This window comes from Plectropomus leopardus, chromosome 1 (genome assembly GCF_008729295.1).
Source record: "Plectropomus leopardus isolate mb chromosome 1, YSFRI_Pleo_2.0, whole genome shotgun sequence".
Taxonomy (NCBI): Eukaryota; Metazoa; Chordata; class Actinopteri; order Perciformes; family Serranidae; genus Plectropomus; species Plectropomus leopardus.
The window spans coordinates 23,765,427-23,781,054 of NC_056463.1; the positions used below are offsets into that span (position 1 = coordinate 23,765,427).

The following is a 15,628-nucleotide window of genomic DNA, read 5'->3' on the forward strand; positions in this document are numbered from 1 at the left end:
TTCCGACATGCTATACAATTGCCTTTTTGCCTATTTTTTTGACATGCTGAATTATGAGGTTTTTGGCCTTTTTTTGCCTTTATTCCCACTTTTCTTACTATGATGCGTCTCTACAGTCTATTAGAAGTCTTTTTCAGCCATTTTTAGGATCAGTCAAAATTTGAGTCTTTTCGCAATGTCTCTTAATGTTGGTTAAGATTTGGTTTTGAATGACATATTTCTTCATGACTTTTGACGACATAGTATGGTATGATGTTTTTCTCCTTTATTTTTGATGCCATACTATACTATGGCGTGTTTTGATGATTTCTTTGACAACATACTACACTTTTTTCACACAAACACGTTTTTCAGTGATTTTTGACGACATACTGTAATATGAAGTTTTTTAATCATTTTTTTAAACAACATCCTAGACTATGATGTTTTTTTGAAAGATTTCTGATGACATACTATACCATTTTTGATGATTATTAATGACATATTATACTATGACATTTTTTTTAGGATTTTTCACAACATACCATACAATGAAGTTTTTGATGATTTTTGACAAAATACTACATTGACATTTCTTCATGATTTTTGAAGACATACTATACTGATGTATAGTTGAGCTAGAGGTCGGCCTTACTATGATGTTTTTACATGATATTTGACAACAATATATCTTGTCAACATGCTTTATTATGAAACACTGTACTATGACTGTTTTTATCATTGACAATAATATACAATGACATCTTTTCATAAATTTTGATTACATATCATGGATTTTTTTCCCATGATTTTTCATCACATACTATATATATTATGATGTTTTTCAAAATAATAAAGGCTGAAAACAATCTCAATAGTCACCATGCGGCTGCTGCTGCCAGGCTTGAGGATGAGACGGCGAGCAGAAATCCCTCCTTTTTAAAGGTCTTCCTCAGTCAGTATATGCCACCCCACCTGAAAGGAAAGCACACGATCAAAATCAAATGCAATGCACAACATAACCAGCAGGGCGTGTTGAGCATGTATTAATGACATTCGACACCACTAGTATTGACAAAATACAACATAATAACAAACTACACTATCTTTTTCATGATTTCTGTTGTGTACTATGCCATGAAATTTTTCCTGATTTTTGATGATATACTTCTGTGACTTTTTTTCTGATCATTTTTGATGACACACTAATGTGAATCACCACTTTTGATGACAATCTATACTGTTTTTTCATCATTTTTGATGGCGTACTATACTATGATGTTTAATTTTTGTTGAAACAAAATGTTAATTAGAAAAAGGCCATGAATTGCAAAAATCTTTATTTAAGGTACATTTGATTATAAGGCCAGTAGAGCTTTACATTTCTCAAAAAGAAAGGCAAGTGTCTCTCTTAATAGGAATGTAATTAGCCTGATACAAGTGCCACTCCATGGAAATGTACTAATGCCCAGACCTTGCAAATGAGTGGGCAGGTACTGTGAGAGTGGAATTAAAACACTGTAATCTCGCCTTCACTGCTCACATAATACAATACAAGTACTTTATCTCATCTCAGGTGTCTGAAGCACATCTACACAGATGTACTTAAACTCTGAAGGCTTTGAACACCAATAATTTTGTTTATGTGGGCTCGGGAGGTACGGATGGAATGTGTTTTTTATTGTCATTTTATCCAATTATATTATTGTTACGCTAATAGGGCATGGCAGATTAGAATAGACAATACACCAGAAAAGATCATTAGCCCTCCTGTCCATTAAGCCTATCTATCAGTGCTCAGCTTTTCCTAAAGGAAGGTCGTAATCAAAGCTCATGCTGCTGCTCTGGGTAAAAGTAAAACATAAATCAATTTTTAAACAGAACTCAAAGTGACTGGCGTTTTAAATGTGAGATCATACTAAACTCCCTGTGCTGGCGTTCTCACTTCTTTAACCTTTGATTTCATATTTCAGTACGTGGTCTCCCTGGACCAGGGCAGGTTTGCCAGTCTGACGATCAAAGGCGTTTCCATGGAGGATTCTGGCAGATATACCATGATTGTCCAGAACAAATATGGAGGGGAGTCTGTGGATATAGTGGTGAGTGTCACTGCTGTGTACCGCAAATGACTGGATTTACTCACAGCTGTGGAATTTCTCCGACCATCTGTGGCACAAATCTTATCTTTTGATTGGGGCCAAACAGTAAGATAGATAGATACTAGATCCTGATCTAGTAAATTATTTACCTATGATTCAAAATTATGTGTTTAAATGATGCACAATGCCATGATGCAGCCAGTTCTCACTGCAAACTCGTCAAATACAGCTGCTTGGTCAGTGATTTTGGTGTCAGACACCGATGCCAAAAACCACCTTTTGTGGTATTATGATACGCTGGTGGACGATGTCAATTTTAACGCAGGCAGACAGGACCTTTCGCAACAGTATGATAGGCTGTCTGCCAGCTGGATAGCATCAGCTTGAAAAAGCTGCCTATAACAACTTAATATAAGGAGCTGAAAAGGTCCCATAGAGAAGGTGGGAGGGGTCCAACAAATCCCAGACATTCACCCCGGACCCCACTGTTCGCTTCCGGCATGAATGTTTATGCCATTATTTTCTAAACCTAACCCTGTGCTTGTGTTGCACAAAGAAATAAAAGTAAATATGAGGTGATGTACCAACACTGTAAGTTTATTTTGAAAAAGTCTGTAACCATCTAACAAGCAGAAACTGTATCCCTGTGAAAAGTGTATTTTGAAAAGACACAATGACAACAAGGGGTTTCACAGGCGTAAATTACTGTCCCGGAACGTCTACAACAAATGCAGGAGGATACTAAGCAATGATATTTGTCGAGTTTGGACGAGAATGTGTTGCAAACACGTTTGGGAAATGTTTGCAAAATAATAACATTATGTCTGATTTTGCTACTCCAGGTCAGTGTGTACCGTCACGGAGAGAAAATCCCTGAGGCGAAACCAACTCTGACCCCCAAAACAATCATCCCTCCAAAACTCCCTATTGAGATCCCTCAGCCTAAGACCCAGCCTGCTCCTAGCCCTGCTCCCTCAGCTCCTAGCCCCGCACCTCCTAAGGCAGCAGCTGGAAGAGGAGTGAAGAGCCCCACTCCTACCAGGAGGAAGTAGAAAGCATCATAAATGAAGAAGAAACATATTCACACACTGGTGCACATGTAAACCACTATCTTTCATTGGTATTCTCTACCTGGACAAACATAAAAAGCCTTGAATGAAATGGAGCTAACACTATTGGCTTTGCATTGGACAGACAAGAAAGCACTGAGAACTAAAGTAACAGTAACTGATAAAGTAAGCAAAAAATGAAAAAGAAAAAGTACTCCTGTGATATCAATGTATGAAAACAAAATAAACTCAAATGGATAAAAGCAGTCCATATCTGACCATGACTTAATTAGAAATGAATTCTTTAATTGAAATGAACTGAAATTAAACTTGAATAAAGCTGAAATTTCATTAAAGCGATTGCTGGAAAAAGACTGAAATGTGTTTTAAATTGATGCTGCAATGTATGTGAAGCAGAACAATTAAATATGTATAAAGAGTATTTTGTGGCTCACCATCATGGAGACATGGTGGCCCTCAGAACTGCTCACTGTTTCAAAACATGTTACAATATAAAAAAACATACCATAAAAATGAGAAACAATAGCTTTGATAAAATCATCAGTATGCTGCTGATGAGACCTTATTCGTTGATGCCTGCATTTCTTAATTCCCCTGTCACACAGCGTCACCACCACTACCACCATCCTTTCCTTTGAAGATGGGGCCAAGCCAAGTATGGCCCTGTGGAGAGAGGTGGGCCCACTCTGCCTGTAGAGAGGGGCAGCTCTGCATATGATCAATGGTTTGGCTCAGTCTCACGGTTGTGAGACGTGGATTTTAGATGAGAGATTTCATTAACGTGTCTCAGAAAATCTTGCTCACATGCTTTCCTCAGGATGTTCATGCACAAAACAACATGGGTTTAGCAGCACTGCAAACAACCAACAAGATGAATATTCATACTATTCACTTTTTAATACATCCTTGAAGCTACAGGCTGAAACTTTGACACAAATAACTTTTTATTACATCAAACTGTCACTCTGTCCACACAGCAGTGAATGAGAAAGATAATCTATGAAAAAAAATCATGTTTTTCTACCTCCTTGTAGCGCTATTAATGGCAATGTAAACAACCAATCAGAGCCAAGCAGTCTCTATTGCAGCTGACAATAATTTCAATCACTGCTCATGAACTGCGATCAAACTGTCAAACTAGGCAGCACTGATCAAATATGAATGAAGACTCCGTTACTGCATTGCCTCTTTCTCTACTCAACATTTTCAGAAACATCGATTAATGTAAAATGAGAAAGTTGGTTCAGCCAGGGGTGCTTGGTGCATTGCTTGACTATTTTCAACATGGTGGCCGAGTCCCAAACTCTCTCATTTTACAGCTAAAGAGTACACTAACATGTTTCCGAAAACATTTTAGGCGAGAAATAGGCAATGCAGTAACAGAATATCATTTGATCTTTTGATCTTTTATTAGACCTGCGCTGACCACAGTTCACAAAGTGATTGACAGAGGTGTAAGAGACTAATCGGCTCTGACCGGTTGTTTTCAGTGCGCCATGGTAAATTCGAGCAAATACCATTACAGGCAACAGGAGAAGGAAGGACATGATTTTTTTCCACAGACGGTCTCATTTAGTGCTGTGTGAATATAGTGACAGTTTCAGCAAATATGACAAAAAGTCATTTTCAAAAAAGTTACCATGTGGAGCTTTAGGAAATTATACAGATTTTCACAAAGACGGTGTTAACACAGGTACAGAGAGAAATAGGTCGGGCTGTACAAAGCCATCATTATGCTCCCACCTCTGTCAACTGCTGGCTGCAAATATATAACACCGTCCTCCTTAACATCACCATGGTGAGATATTGAACATGCCGAGGATCAGCTGGCAGTGAATCACCACTTAGTAAACCAGAGCCGTGGAGCAGCACTGTCACACTAACACTGGCGCCACTGAAAACTGTCAGAACCGATTTCTGCTTAAAACCAACTTTGACTGTTATCACGCATCTGTGGAAAATCTACATGTATTCTACTTTACAGCTAAATATCAATTATGTATAATCCTCCTGGTCAAGCAGCCAACAGAAGAAAGACACTACGCTGCTGTAAGTAGTCAGGTTTAAAGTGCAGGAAGTAGTGATGGCAGAGCTGATGAAAAGATGGCTGATGAGATTTGTGGTTCATTAAAGCTGATGAGAGGAGAAGAGCAGACGGAGAGGAGAGAGGGAGGGGAGGAGGGTAACTTCATTGTTTCTGTGTTTGCCGTTGCTAATAAAAGAAAGAGATTACACTTTGCTGAGCCTGTTTATTCATTCTGTCAGAGAGAAAGGGACCGAGAACAAGAGATGGATTGTGAGAAAAACCCGAGTAATGGAGAGACTGAGAGAGAGAGAAAGTGAGACTGCAAGATTGCTGTTGTTTTGCGTTACTTTTGCTGCTGATGCGTCTGCTCTGGCGGCATGAGACAAGTCTTGTCAAGCTTGTTAACAAGTTGAGAATGAGTAGACTGATTGAACGAAACGCAGAAAGTAAGGGGTGCTGTTTTGGGTGCAAGTTATTTTTGCTATCACTGCTGTTGTCGTGCTTTTTGGACATGAAGACAAATCTCATGTCATAAATCGTGAAAGTGTGAAAGTAACAGACAGAGACAAAGCGTGTGAGCGATGAATGTAGATAATTCAGTGTTGCGTGGCAATAAAGGAATTCTGAAGTGCAACAGAGAAAGAAAGGAAGGGGACGAGACTTGTGTGTATTAGAGAGAGCGGGGGGGCGGGGGGAGACAGAGATCTGAATCATTTTGATGTTTCGCTGATCATCTGCTGTGAGATCATTTTCCTGACTTTTTAATTAATTTTCACATTTTTAATCAACATAATTACTGAGAATCCAAATGTTACCATGACAACCAACTTTTAATTTCAATAAACTTGGAGAAAAGGACCCATCTCTGTTAAACGCTCAGACAGCTTGCGCACTCACAGACACACAAACAGATGCATACGTGCAGACGCATCAGCCGCGCACACGAGCGTAAGTACACACGCACATATACACACACATATAGATGGCTGCTATCTAAATGGAATAGCTAGCCAGTACTGATAGCATGAAATTGTGTTTCCAAATATAACACCGTGTCATTGGAGTGTGAGTGTGTGTGTGTGTGTGTGTGTTTGTGTGTGTGTGTGTGTGTGTGTGTGTGTGTGTGTATGGGTGTGTAGAAAAACAAGACTATAGAATATATGATCTTCTAAAGTTGTCCACATGGGGGCACTATGGTAACATGCACACACACTCAGACACTGTTACTCACTTTTAGGCACATGCACACACTTACACACACTTACACACACACACACACACACACACACACACACCACACACACACACACACACACACACACACACACACGGATAGACAGGCCTGTCCTAATTAAAGCAGCGCTGTTCAAACAATGAGATAAACTAGGAGCAGAGACATTTTGTGGGTGTGCACTGAGAGAGCCACATTTTAAAATACTGCTATGATGCACACATGTACATACACGTAGACATTTTTAATTTGCAATTTACATTGTGGTGGTAAATGCTGACAATTATTGCGATGATGATATTGATTACTGCTGATTTTTGCCAAAAAGAAAGAGGAGGAGGGATGTGAGGACCAAGGAAAGGAGGAAAGAGGCAAAAGAGGAACTAATAAATGACAGAGTGAAAGAGGAGAAACAAGCACCGTGGTATTCTGCAAGCCTGTCTCGCTGTTTTACCCAAGATGATCATTTCTTTATTTTGTTGGGAGGAGAAAGAGAGCTATAGGAGAAAGGTAAGGAAGGTGAGGGTAGTGCAGAGAGGGAGGGGTAGAAAGTTGAGAGAGTGCAGAGAGGGAGCAATAACGGAGAGGACGAGATTTGGGAGACAAAAGGAGGAAGAAGAGAGGGAAAGAGGGAAACAAGCTGGAGAGAAGATGAGAGAGGGAGACAAAAAAGGTGAATTGATTAAACCTCTGGACTATAAAATGGGACCTGATTCTGAAAGTGCACTGCATCAGATACACATTGTTGGCACCTTTTATGTCTCTCACTACAATCAGACCACAGTGGGATGTCACACACTTGCTATTACTGAAATAAACCTGCTTGTTTCTGATTCATCAACCATGTCAGCACCTCCAATCTCACAGGAGCTCTCACACCAATCAAGAAAGTCAATCGGCAAATGCTGGATGGTAAATAAAAAGTCTGACATAATCAAGATAGCTGGACTGTGTCTGCTCATTGATCAGAGCGCTATAGATTGAATTTGTAAACCCCTCACGCTACCAGATAATCCTGGCTGACCATCGTTCTTGTCCAACCTCTGGTCGGGATTTCCCCTCAGATTGGTGGCAAATCTAGACTAAATCAGCCCAGTAATCCTCCACTGTGCCCCCAGCTTTACTACTGCGACGTTTGTTCTGAGCAATACAAATGAAGTCATACAGACAATATGAAGTCAAGCTGATCACAGAAAGAGCAAAGGGCAGGGACAGAGGTGAGGAGGATGAGACAGAGAAATGAGGAGGGAAGGAGAGACAATGTGAAAAACGTGGGAAAAAATTTAAGCGGTTGAGTTGCTTTTACATATACAACAGCTCTACGGCTGTACTAATAGAGAATCTAGAACTCGTTCCACATTGTCAGATCCATCGCAATCACATGCCTCCGAACGCATAAATTCCTTTTCACAGTAATGGCGTGTTTTCCTGACAGGAAATGCAAAACAATGATGTCAAACTTGCTGGAAACGTGCAACAAGAAGGAGGTGAGTTCCCACACATTTTCACCAATTAACGTTCTAAACTTCTAAAAAATATTTTACTCCATTCCCATGACTTTACAATAGGTAGACCTACAGTGATACAGGTAAACATAAATAAACACATAACTCTCAGGCATCTGCAGATAAGCAAACTTCCTAGTCCTTGCAAACTGTACTGTGTTGACTTTCCTGCCGCCAAATAGCTGCAAATATCAACTGACCAGAAAAGCACATATCGGTACGTCACAAAACGTCAAGATCATGTCCCTTTTTGGGGGACAGAAACCAAAAGATCCTGCAATTTGATGTGTTTGGATTGAAATTTTGTGTGTGTATGCATTTACATTTTTTTGAACAAATATCAGGTGTGTGAAAATATATAAAAATAGTTTTTTGCGACCCTGCCTGAACATGAGCATCTGTGATACCGTAGCCTTGACAACTGCACGATGCTTGTCTGGTCTATGTGTATCACATAATATTAGTAACGTTTCAACTGACATGCAGCGCAGCACTACATTTTAAAACAGTAGCACAAGGAACATTTACGCATAACTTGAAACGTGCTTTGGAATTTTTAAAAATATTTAGCCAAAACAATGTATCTTCAAAAGTTGTCCAAAACATTCTGTTAATTCCAAACCATTTCCAGGCCTTGAAATTAGTTTTTCTAATTTTCATGAGTGAAACCTGAAAGAATCATGGCTGAGAGGAATAGATGGTCCACAGCCTGGCTTCATTTCACAAAGCAAGACGACTACAGCGCTGCTTATAATGTCTGTTAACCTGACCATTTCAAAATAGTGTAGAGACACCAGTCATATGCTAAAACATCTTTCTGTGCAATATGGGCTTAAATTCAAGGAATGCCATGTGTCTGACACTCTATACACGACTGCCTCCCAACAGGGCAGCATGTCCGTTACTGAGGGTAAAGATCCTGTGTTAAAGCAACATTAGTGTCACACAGGCAGAGAAGGTTTTTTTCTTTAACTAAGAAAATATGAATAAAAACAAACACTGTACAAATACTCTCTCATTCCATCCTTTTTAGATGATGATAGATTGTTGCTGATAATGCAGAAAGCCTGTGTGGGACTATTCTTTTCCCACACCGATGATAAATCAAGAATCAATTAGGGAGAATTGGACCAACAAGCAGAATCGATAATGGCATTGGTATAACTATAATCGTATCAATTTATCTGTATGTACTAGTCTTTGGCTGGCTCGGCTACCAAAATAGTCTCATGAGATGAGAGCAGATTAGATTCATGCTGACTATTAATCCAATCATTGGATATCTTTTCTTCAGACATGATTCTTGTGAAAAAAAAATCTTGCGTTAGTTTAATCACCAACTCATGTTCAAAACTCATTCTGTAAACGTAAAGGCTGCATTTGCAGTAGGAAATGACTCATCTTAACAAGGAGGCAAGCTTAATGTTCACATCTGGTTTATTTCTAGTGATATTAAGTGATGCATTGCAGAAAAACATGCTTCTCTCTGCAGGGAAGCCAGGTAGCTCATCTACACAGCAGCTCCCCTGGAGCTCATAGTGACTCAGTGTCTGGCTGTTGGAGGCTTCAGCAGGGCAGATGCTTGTCAACATGGGGACTTAAACCCTGGATCTCTGGTCCAAGGACAGCGCACCTACTTGCCATTCCACTCTGCAGCTCTAATGCCACTCTGCTAGGACTGTGGACTCTCACATGCATTAAATCCAGAGGCATTGTTTGTGTCAACACCATGCAATCATTTTCTAGACTGAACGCGTAGGATGTGCTCTCAGTAAAGCTATGTTGGAAGGGGTCGTACAATGCCTCATTGTTTAATAAAAACCTAAAAGCCCATGCAAGCTCTCGTCTTCACTTCACATTACAGACATGAAAGTTCGTATGATTGGAGTCCCCAGATTGCTCACATTTATGAATGCGACTCATCGTGTGTCTGAGCCTGTGTTGCCCTGCTCTCAGTGGAAATGGAGGAGAGAGAGTGGGCAGGGAAATTGACAAGTGAAACTTAGAAAGGGTAGTTTGAATGGAGTCTGTGAGAAAGGAAGACAATGTGAATGATGTGGGATTGTTAACTTCGGTTGCTTATTCCAGGAATGCTGATTTAAAAAAAAAAAAAAAAAACCATGGTAGACTCATTTGACAGCACTGCTCCTCTACCCCCAACAGCTGAATTACTAACAAAAATGAAGTCTCCTCAGTCTGTCTGCCTCTATCTCCCTCTAACTTGTATCGCTCCACTTTCTATTCATTTCTACCCCCTTTCTTCCTCTATTTCTTCTCTTTCTCAGTCTCTCCTCCCTCTCTCATTTTTTTCACTCCTTCTCCAATCACTGTGAAATTGCAAGGAGGCTGGTTGGGGATTTTTCTGACAGAGAAATTTGGCTCCGATCAGAATCACTAGCGAGCATTCCTGCATTCCTTTCCCAATTTAAATGATTTTGCAGCTTCATAGGCACACCCACCCAGACAGCCAGGCATACTCACGTTGACACTTTGCAAGCCTCCTGCCCTCTCTTTATCTTTTGCACGTGCTTACTCTTTCATTTCTCTCTCTCTGTCACACATACGAACACAGACATAGAAAACACAATTCAGAGCTAAAACTAGTGCCACTGGCGAGGAGCCAACAAGCAGGAGCCCATACAGTTGCTTCACTGACTGTAGGTGGCTGAGAAAACACAAGAGACATGAAAGAAGAGAGGCTGCAGCTGGAAGAAGAGACAGCGACAGGAAAGCAGATAGATGGAGTGACAGTTTGGCAAAGTGTATCATTAAAACCAGAATAACAAATTTATTCTGGTGTATATCTGTGTTGCAGAATGCACCATTATGCACACACTGACAATAATGTGCCTTATTTTCTCCCAAACCACATGCAGATGAATTTTGAGCTCCTTGGAAACAGCAATGTCCTTGATGCATGTCAACATGTGGAAATCACACAGACAAAAGAAGCTGTCGAGCCTGTTGGTAATTTTCATTTTTCACTTGATGTGTAGGGGCAAGCTGTCTCACTGAGATTATTATGTGAAGGCAGCACACCAGGTTTTCCTCACCTGCCTGTTTCAGGCATCAGATGTTCTTCTTGACTTTTTGCGCTGAACTGCCAATTCACGGTGAACAGGTGTCTGCACCTCCTCAGGCTAAGAGGGCAGATTCAGAGAAGGACGCTTCATCGTAATCAGCCACTTCAAATTCAACTTCGCACCCTGACTCAGAAGTCATCAAGCCATCAGCTGCAAAGGGCACAGCCAAGACTCGACAGCATTCATCCATTTTTTGATTTCAAGACAATGTATCATTTTCAGATATAAAATGTTTAGCCTTTAGTGGTGTAATGTAACTAGGTACTCTAATACTCAATGACTGCACTTACTGAAGTCAAGTACAACTTCGAGCTCCACACACTGAACTTCTACTCAACTACATTTCAGAGGGAAATACTGCACTTTTTACTCAGCTTAAGTTCTTTGACAGCTACAGTTCTTAGTTAAAAAAAATTAAGATTTTATATACAAAACATGACCAGGGCCCTAAAATATGAGGCAAGCATACTTAAGGTGTCCTTCCATTCTAGCTACACTAACCCTAACTGTCTGGATAACCAGTACCACCAAACTGGTTACTAAGTAACTCAGTCAAATCCAGGTTTACCTATCCAGCAGAATCATGTTCATGTGAAAGAGGCAGGGCTGAGTATGATATAACAAGTCATAGTGTAGTATGTCACAAAAAGTCATAGTGTAGTATGTCATAAAAAAGTAATTGTATGGTATGACATAAAAAGTAATAATATAGTATGTAACAAAAAAGTCATAATTGAGTATTTAAGAAGCTTTATGCAAAATATAGAGCGTCTACACACAACTCAACATGGGGGTATCTGACCCAGCAAGTAACGGTGCAAATATCATAAACAGTGCTGACAGAGCTAATGGTGTTGATCAGGGTGGAACTGGAGGGTAGGTGCATTTCTGTGCACATGTTGTCCCGATATCAGCAGTAACAAACGTATGAGCCCAGTGAAAAGCGCTGGCAATGAGATACACACCTGCACTAACATGCACATGCCGCCAGACCGGATTACCACAATAAACCGAGGCTCAGATTACAACACACACAAACAAAATGCGCAATTTCATTTTCTACTCAGGATGCCATTTTCCCCTTTTTCTCTACAATGAGCGAGTTTGCTGCCATATCAATGCTCTGAATGTCACATACAGAACCTTTCATAACGAGCGTCATTGTCCATTAATTAAGTATTACATATGATGTGAGACGACACAGTGAAACTAATTACCTGCAGGGAGCCAATTAACACTGTGTGGATTATTTTTCTATAAAAAAAGACAGTCTTATACTCTTATTTCCACTTCTCATCACACAGATGTCTGAAATTATTCTGAGCTGCAGTGGTGAATTCAAAGTGTAAAATCATTAACACTGTCAGTTCTCATTCAGGGGATAAAATTAACTTTGCACAATTAAAATGCTGCTAAAATCATCATGATGTGTTTACTGTCATAAACCATCTCTCCGTTTGTCCGAAGCTCCATTTATCCAGTGTTAAACCTTCAGCTTTAAAGCAGTGTAACGCTGACCTGACCATTTACACCTCCCTCCACATTTGTCACACGGTCAAATGGAGGCACTGGCATTTTTATTTTCTGCCTTATCTTTTCAGGTGCGAGTGCCTCTTTTGCTCCTGCCGTTGGTGTCTCACTTTCTGAGACCTGTAGCACACTAATACTGCGGGATGATAAAATGTTGCAGACTCTCTGCTTGTGGCACTCAGTTCGACAGTGAGCCAAAAGGGCATGTGAGCCCTCATTAGTTGATAGCACAATAACACAACAAAAGCATTTAGTGTGTCCTGGTGTGTCAGCCTTCTTCAAGAAATCTGACAATGAAAATTTGGAGGGGTGTACTACCAAAAATGTACATGATTTTTGCGCTTAACAGTTTTTGCAACTGCTGTTTGGACAATTAAAATACAGGAGTTAGATATGGCGTACATATGTTGATCACATAAAAGAAAAACTATCACGAGGTAATTTCAAAATACTATCTCTATTTTTTAGTAAACTTGGGTGTCTTGCCCCATTCGGAAGCAGCATCATCAGGGCTCGGTCTGTACCAAAAGGTCCATTTAGCCAAATCATAAGTAATGCAGGTCCATTTAAGCCAAATGTCTACACCATCAGTTTGCAAATATTTCTCACATTACAAAACAAATTCAAAAGCAAATGATTTAATCATGTCATGGTTATGACAGTATCAGCCTTGCTAATGCAGTGTTTCCCACAGAATCAGAACATATGTGTCAAGGAAGCTGAAGTGACGGGCTGGAAATGATGATGATGATGTCAGCAAACTCACACTTTTTAAAAAATATAATTGTGTACCTTTCTTTAACATTTTGTGCCCATTCTAAATTTGGACGTTTCTGTGGGTCCATGAATGTAGCTCAAGCAAAACTCTTAGTGAATTATTTTAAGCCCTCAGCAGCAGCTTGAGTTGCTGGGTGGACAATTGATGTGCTGACCCGGTCAGTGCTGATCAGATCGATGGATGAGAGAAAAGACAGAGTGGGTAAATGAAAACTTTCAGACCCTGCACAATGAACGGTTAGGTTTCACTTTCACTGCCCCTGATGTTCTGCTGCTCTGTCTGTGACAACAGCACGCTCTGTGCAAGAGTGTGGTGAGGTGAATAATGGCACTGTAGTATTTAAATAGTGCTAGAAAATATATTTGTGGCAGAGGATGTGTATTTGTGGCAGGCCGCGACAAATAAAGAAATGTTTGGGAAACCCTGTAATATTAACTTAGCATAAAGAAAAAGGAAATATCAGGGGTTAACGTCAATGTTAAGTTAGTTGGCTTTTTAGCCAAGGAACTCAACTTATGTCTTTGTCATTGGCAATATGGAAATAGTTTAACAAGCAGACACAGAGAGCCAACTGAGAATCGTTATTAATATGGAATTTGGAAAAACTAGTTCCCTAACGTTAGACCTCATTAAAGTAATATTAACACATCAAAACAACTCAACATCACTAGTTCTGCACATCATCATATAAGCCAAATGAAATCACCATAATGCCACTACAAGAGTTTTAAAGGAACATTAAGTACCTTTTCCACCTTAAAAATAGCTGTTTCGTCATTGTACAAACAGTGCACTAACTCAGCACTAACTTTTAACTGGGAGAATGGTTTGGTGTGTCACGCCCACCCACGCAGGGCCCACGGCCCTTGTCCCCGGCCCTCATCCCAGCGGTATGAACTACACCATTGGTCAGGTTTTTTTTCCCCACCAATTTAGCACGTTGAATCAGCAACTTTGGCAGTGGAGCCCCTCTGTGAATTAAATCACTCTGATTGGCCATTCAGCTCAGCGCAGGAGCAGAGAAAAGGTACGTTTAAAATGTAAACAAAGGGCTTAAGTCAAGAGGGAGTGAGATCGAATCAAACTTGTTATATAAGGTAGGGCTGTTTTTCTTGAAACATTAAGCCCTCAACAGAAATGTTTCCTGATGGTGTGTGTTACTGTTCACTGCTGCACAGTAAATATGCTTTGTTCTTTCGACATTAGATTGTGCTGCTAATGTGCTAACTGGCTAACTAGCATCATGGAGGTCTTCCCGTTTCGCGTTTTGAATGATGATGTCTGCTGGTATAAAGGGGTATCTCCTTTTCATACGCAGGTGCAGAACGAACGTGGCTGTTGGCTTTCGATTTGGTGTGTTCCAGGGCAACTTTCTAGCGGACGCACAACAATGTGAGGTACAACACAGCAGTTGGCTTTTGTCAGCACTAGCTCTCTGATGTCAGCTTTGTGTATCAAGGCCAAGCCGCGCAGATATGCGGGCAGCCAAGACAGACTCAGAAGGCACGGATCTCATTTAAGTCCTCGGGACTCTCTGTCCTCACAGACATAGCTTGGAGCTACATGGATCACACAAATGACCAACTTTGGATTCAAAACAACAATTTTCACTGAAAGATTACAAGTTTTCATATGTGTTTATCTAAAACATAGTTATACTTTCGGAAGAAACAAACCACAGAACGTGTACTTTGTTTAGAAAGTCATCACCACTGTGGAGAGTAATTAACAATATGACACTCCTAATTAATTTTATTCGTTTTGTTACTTATTATACTACATTTTTTGTTGGCTGATCTGCAGCTGTATCAAGGCTCGCAAGTTAGATGACTGGCAGCCAACATCCCCAGTAAGGACAGTATTTGAGGTCAAAAGTGCCCCAGGTCCATCGAGCCTGTGGTAACATGAGTGAGCTGTTGAAGTCCAGCAGAGAGCTATCACTACTGCATGGAGTGAGTTTTAATATGCATGCATGGACATGAGAGTACAGTGGTTGTGGTTGTGACCTTACAATTAGAGGAGAGGACTTTTGCCCACAAGGTCCTGAGGATCAAATCCCCCAGTGGCAGTTTAATGAGAAAGACTCAAATCTGCAACACACTTGCTATCACTGCATGCATTATATGTCTGCTTAGATTGTATTTCATTTTCTGCAACATGCAGGTGTATCATGTGTGCCCTGATTCATGGTGAAGCTGCAGGTTGAGGTTCACTTCATGTATTAACAAGGCTTATTCTTTCAGGCTGGTTCATGGTCAGTGTCATTCTGTCTCACTTCCTCTCTTTAATCTTACACCTCTGAATTCATCCAATAAATTTAAAAAAAA

The 15,628-nt window shown here is 40.3% G+C and overlaps 1 protein-coding gene across 1 annotated transcript in view; it reads left to right on the forward strand.

Moving 5' to 3' along the window:
• myom2b (myomesin 2b) overlaps window positions 1-3,501 on the forward strand; it is a 49,097-nt gene extending 45,596 nt beyond the window's left edge. The window contains exons 38-39 of the mRNA XM_042504297.1: window positions 1,953-2,078; window positions 2,921-3,501. Coding sequence (XP_042360231.1) covers window positions 1,953-2,078; window positions 2,921-3,130 — 336 coding nt within the window. The 3' untranslated portion in view covers window positions 3,131-3,501. The remainder of the gene's footprint in view (window positions 1-1,952; window positions 2,079-2,920) is intronic.
• The last annotated feature ends 12,127 nt before the right edge of the window (window positions 3,502-15,628 follow it).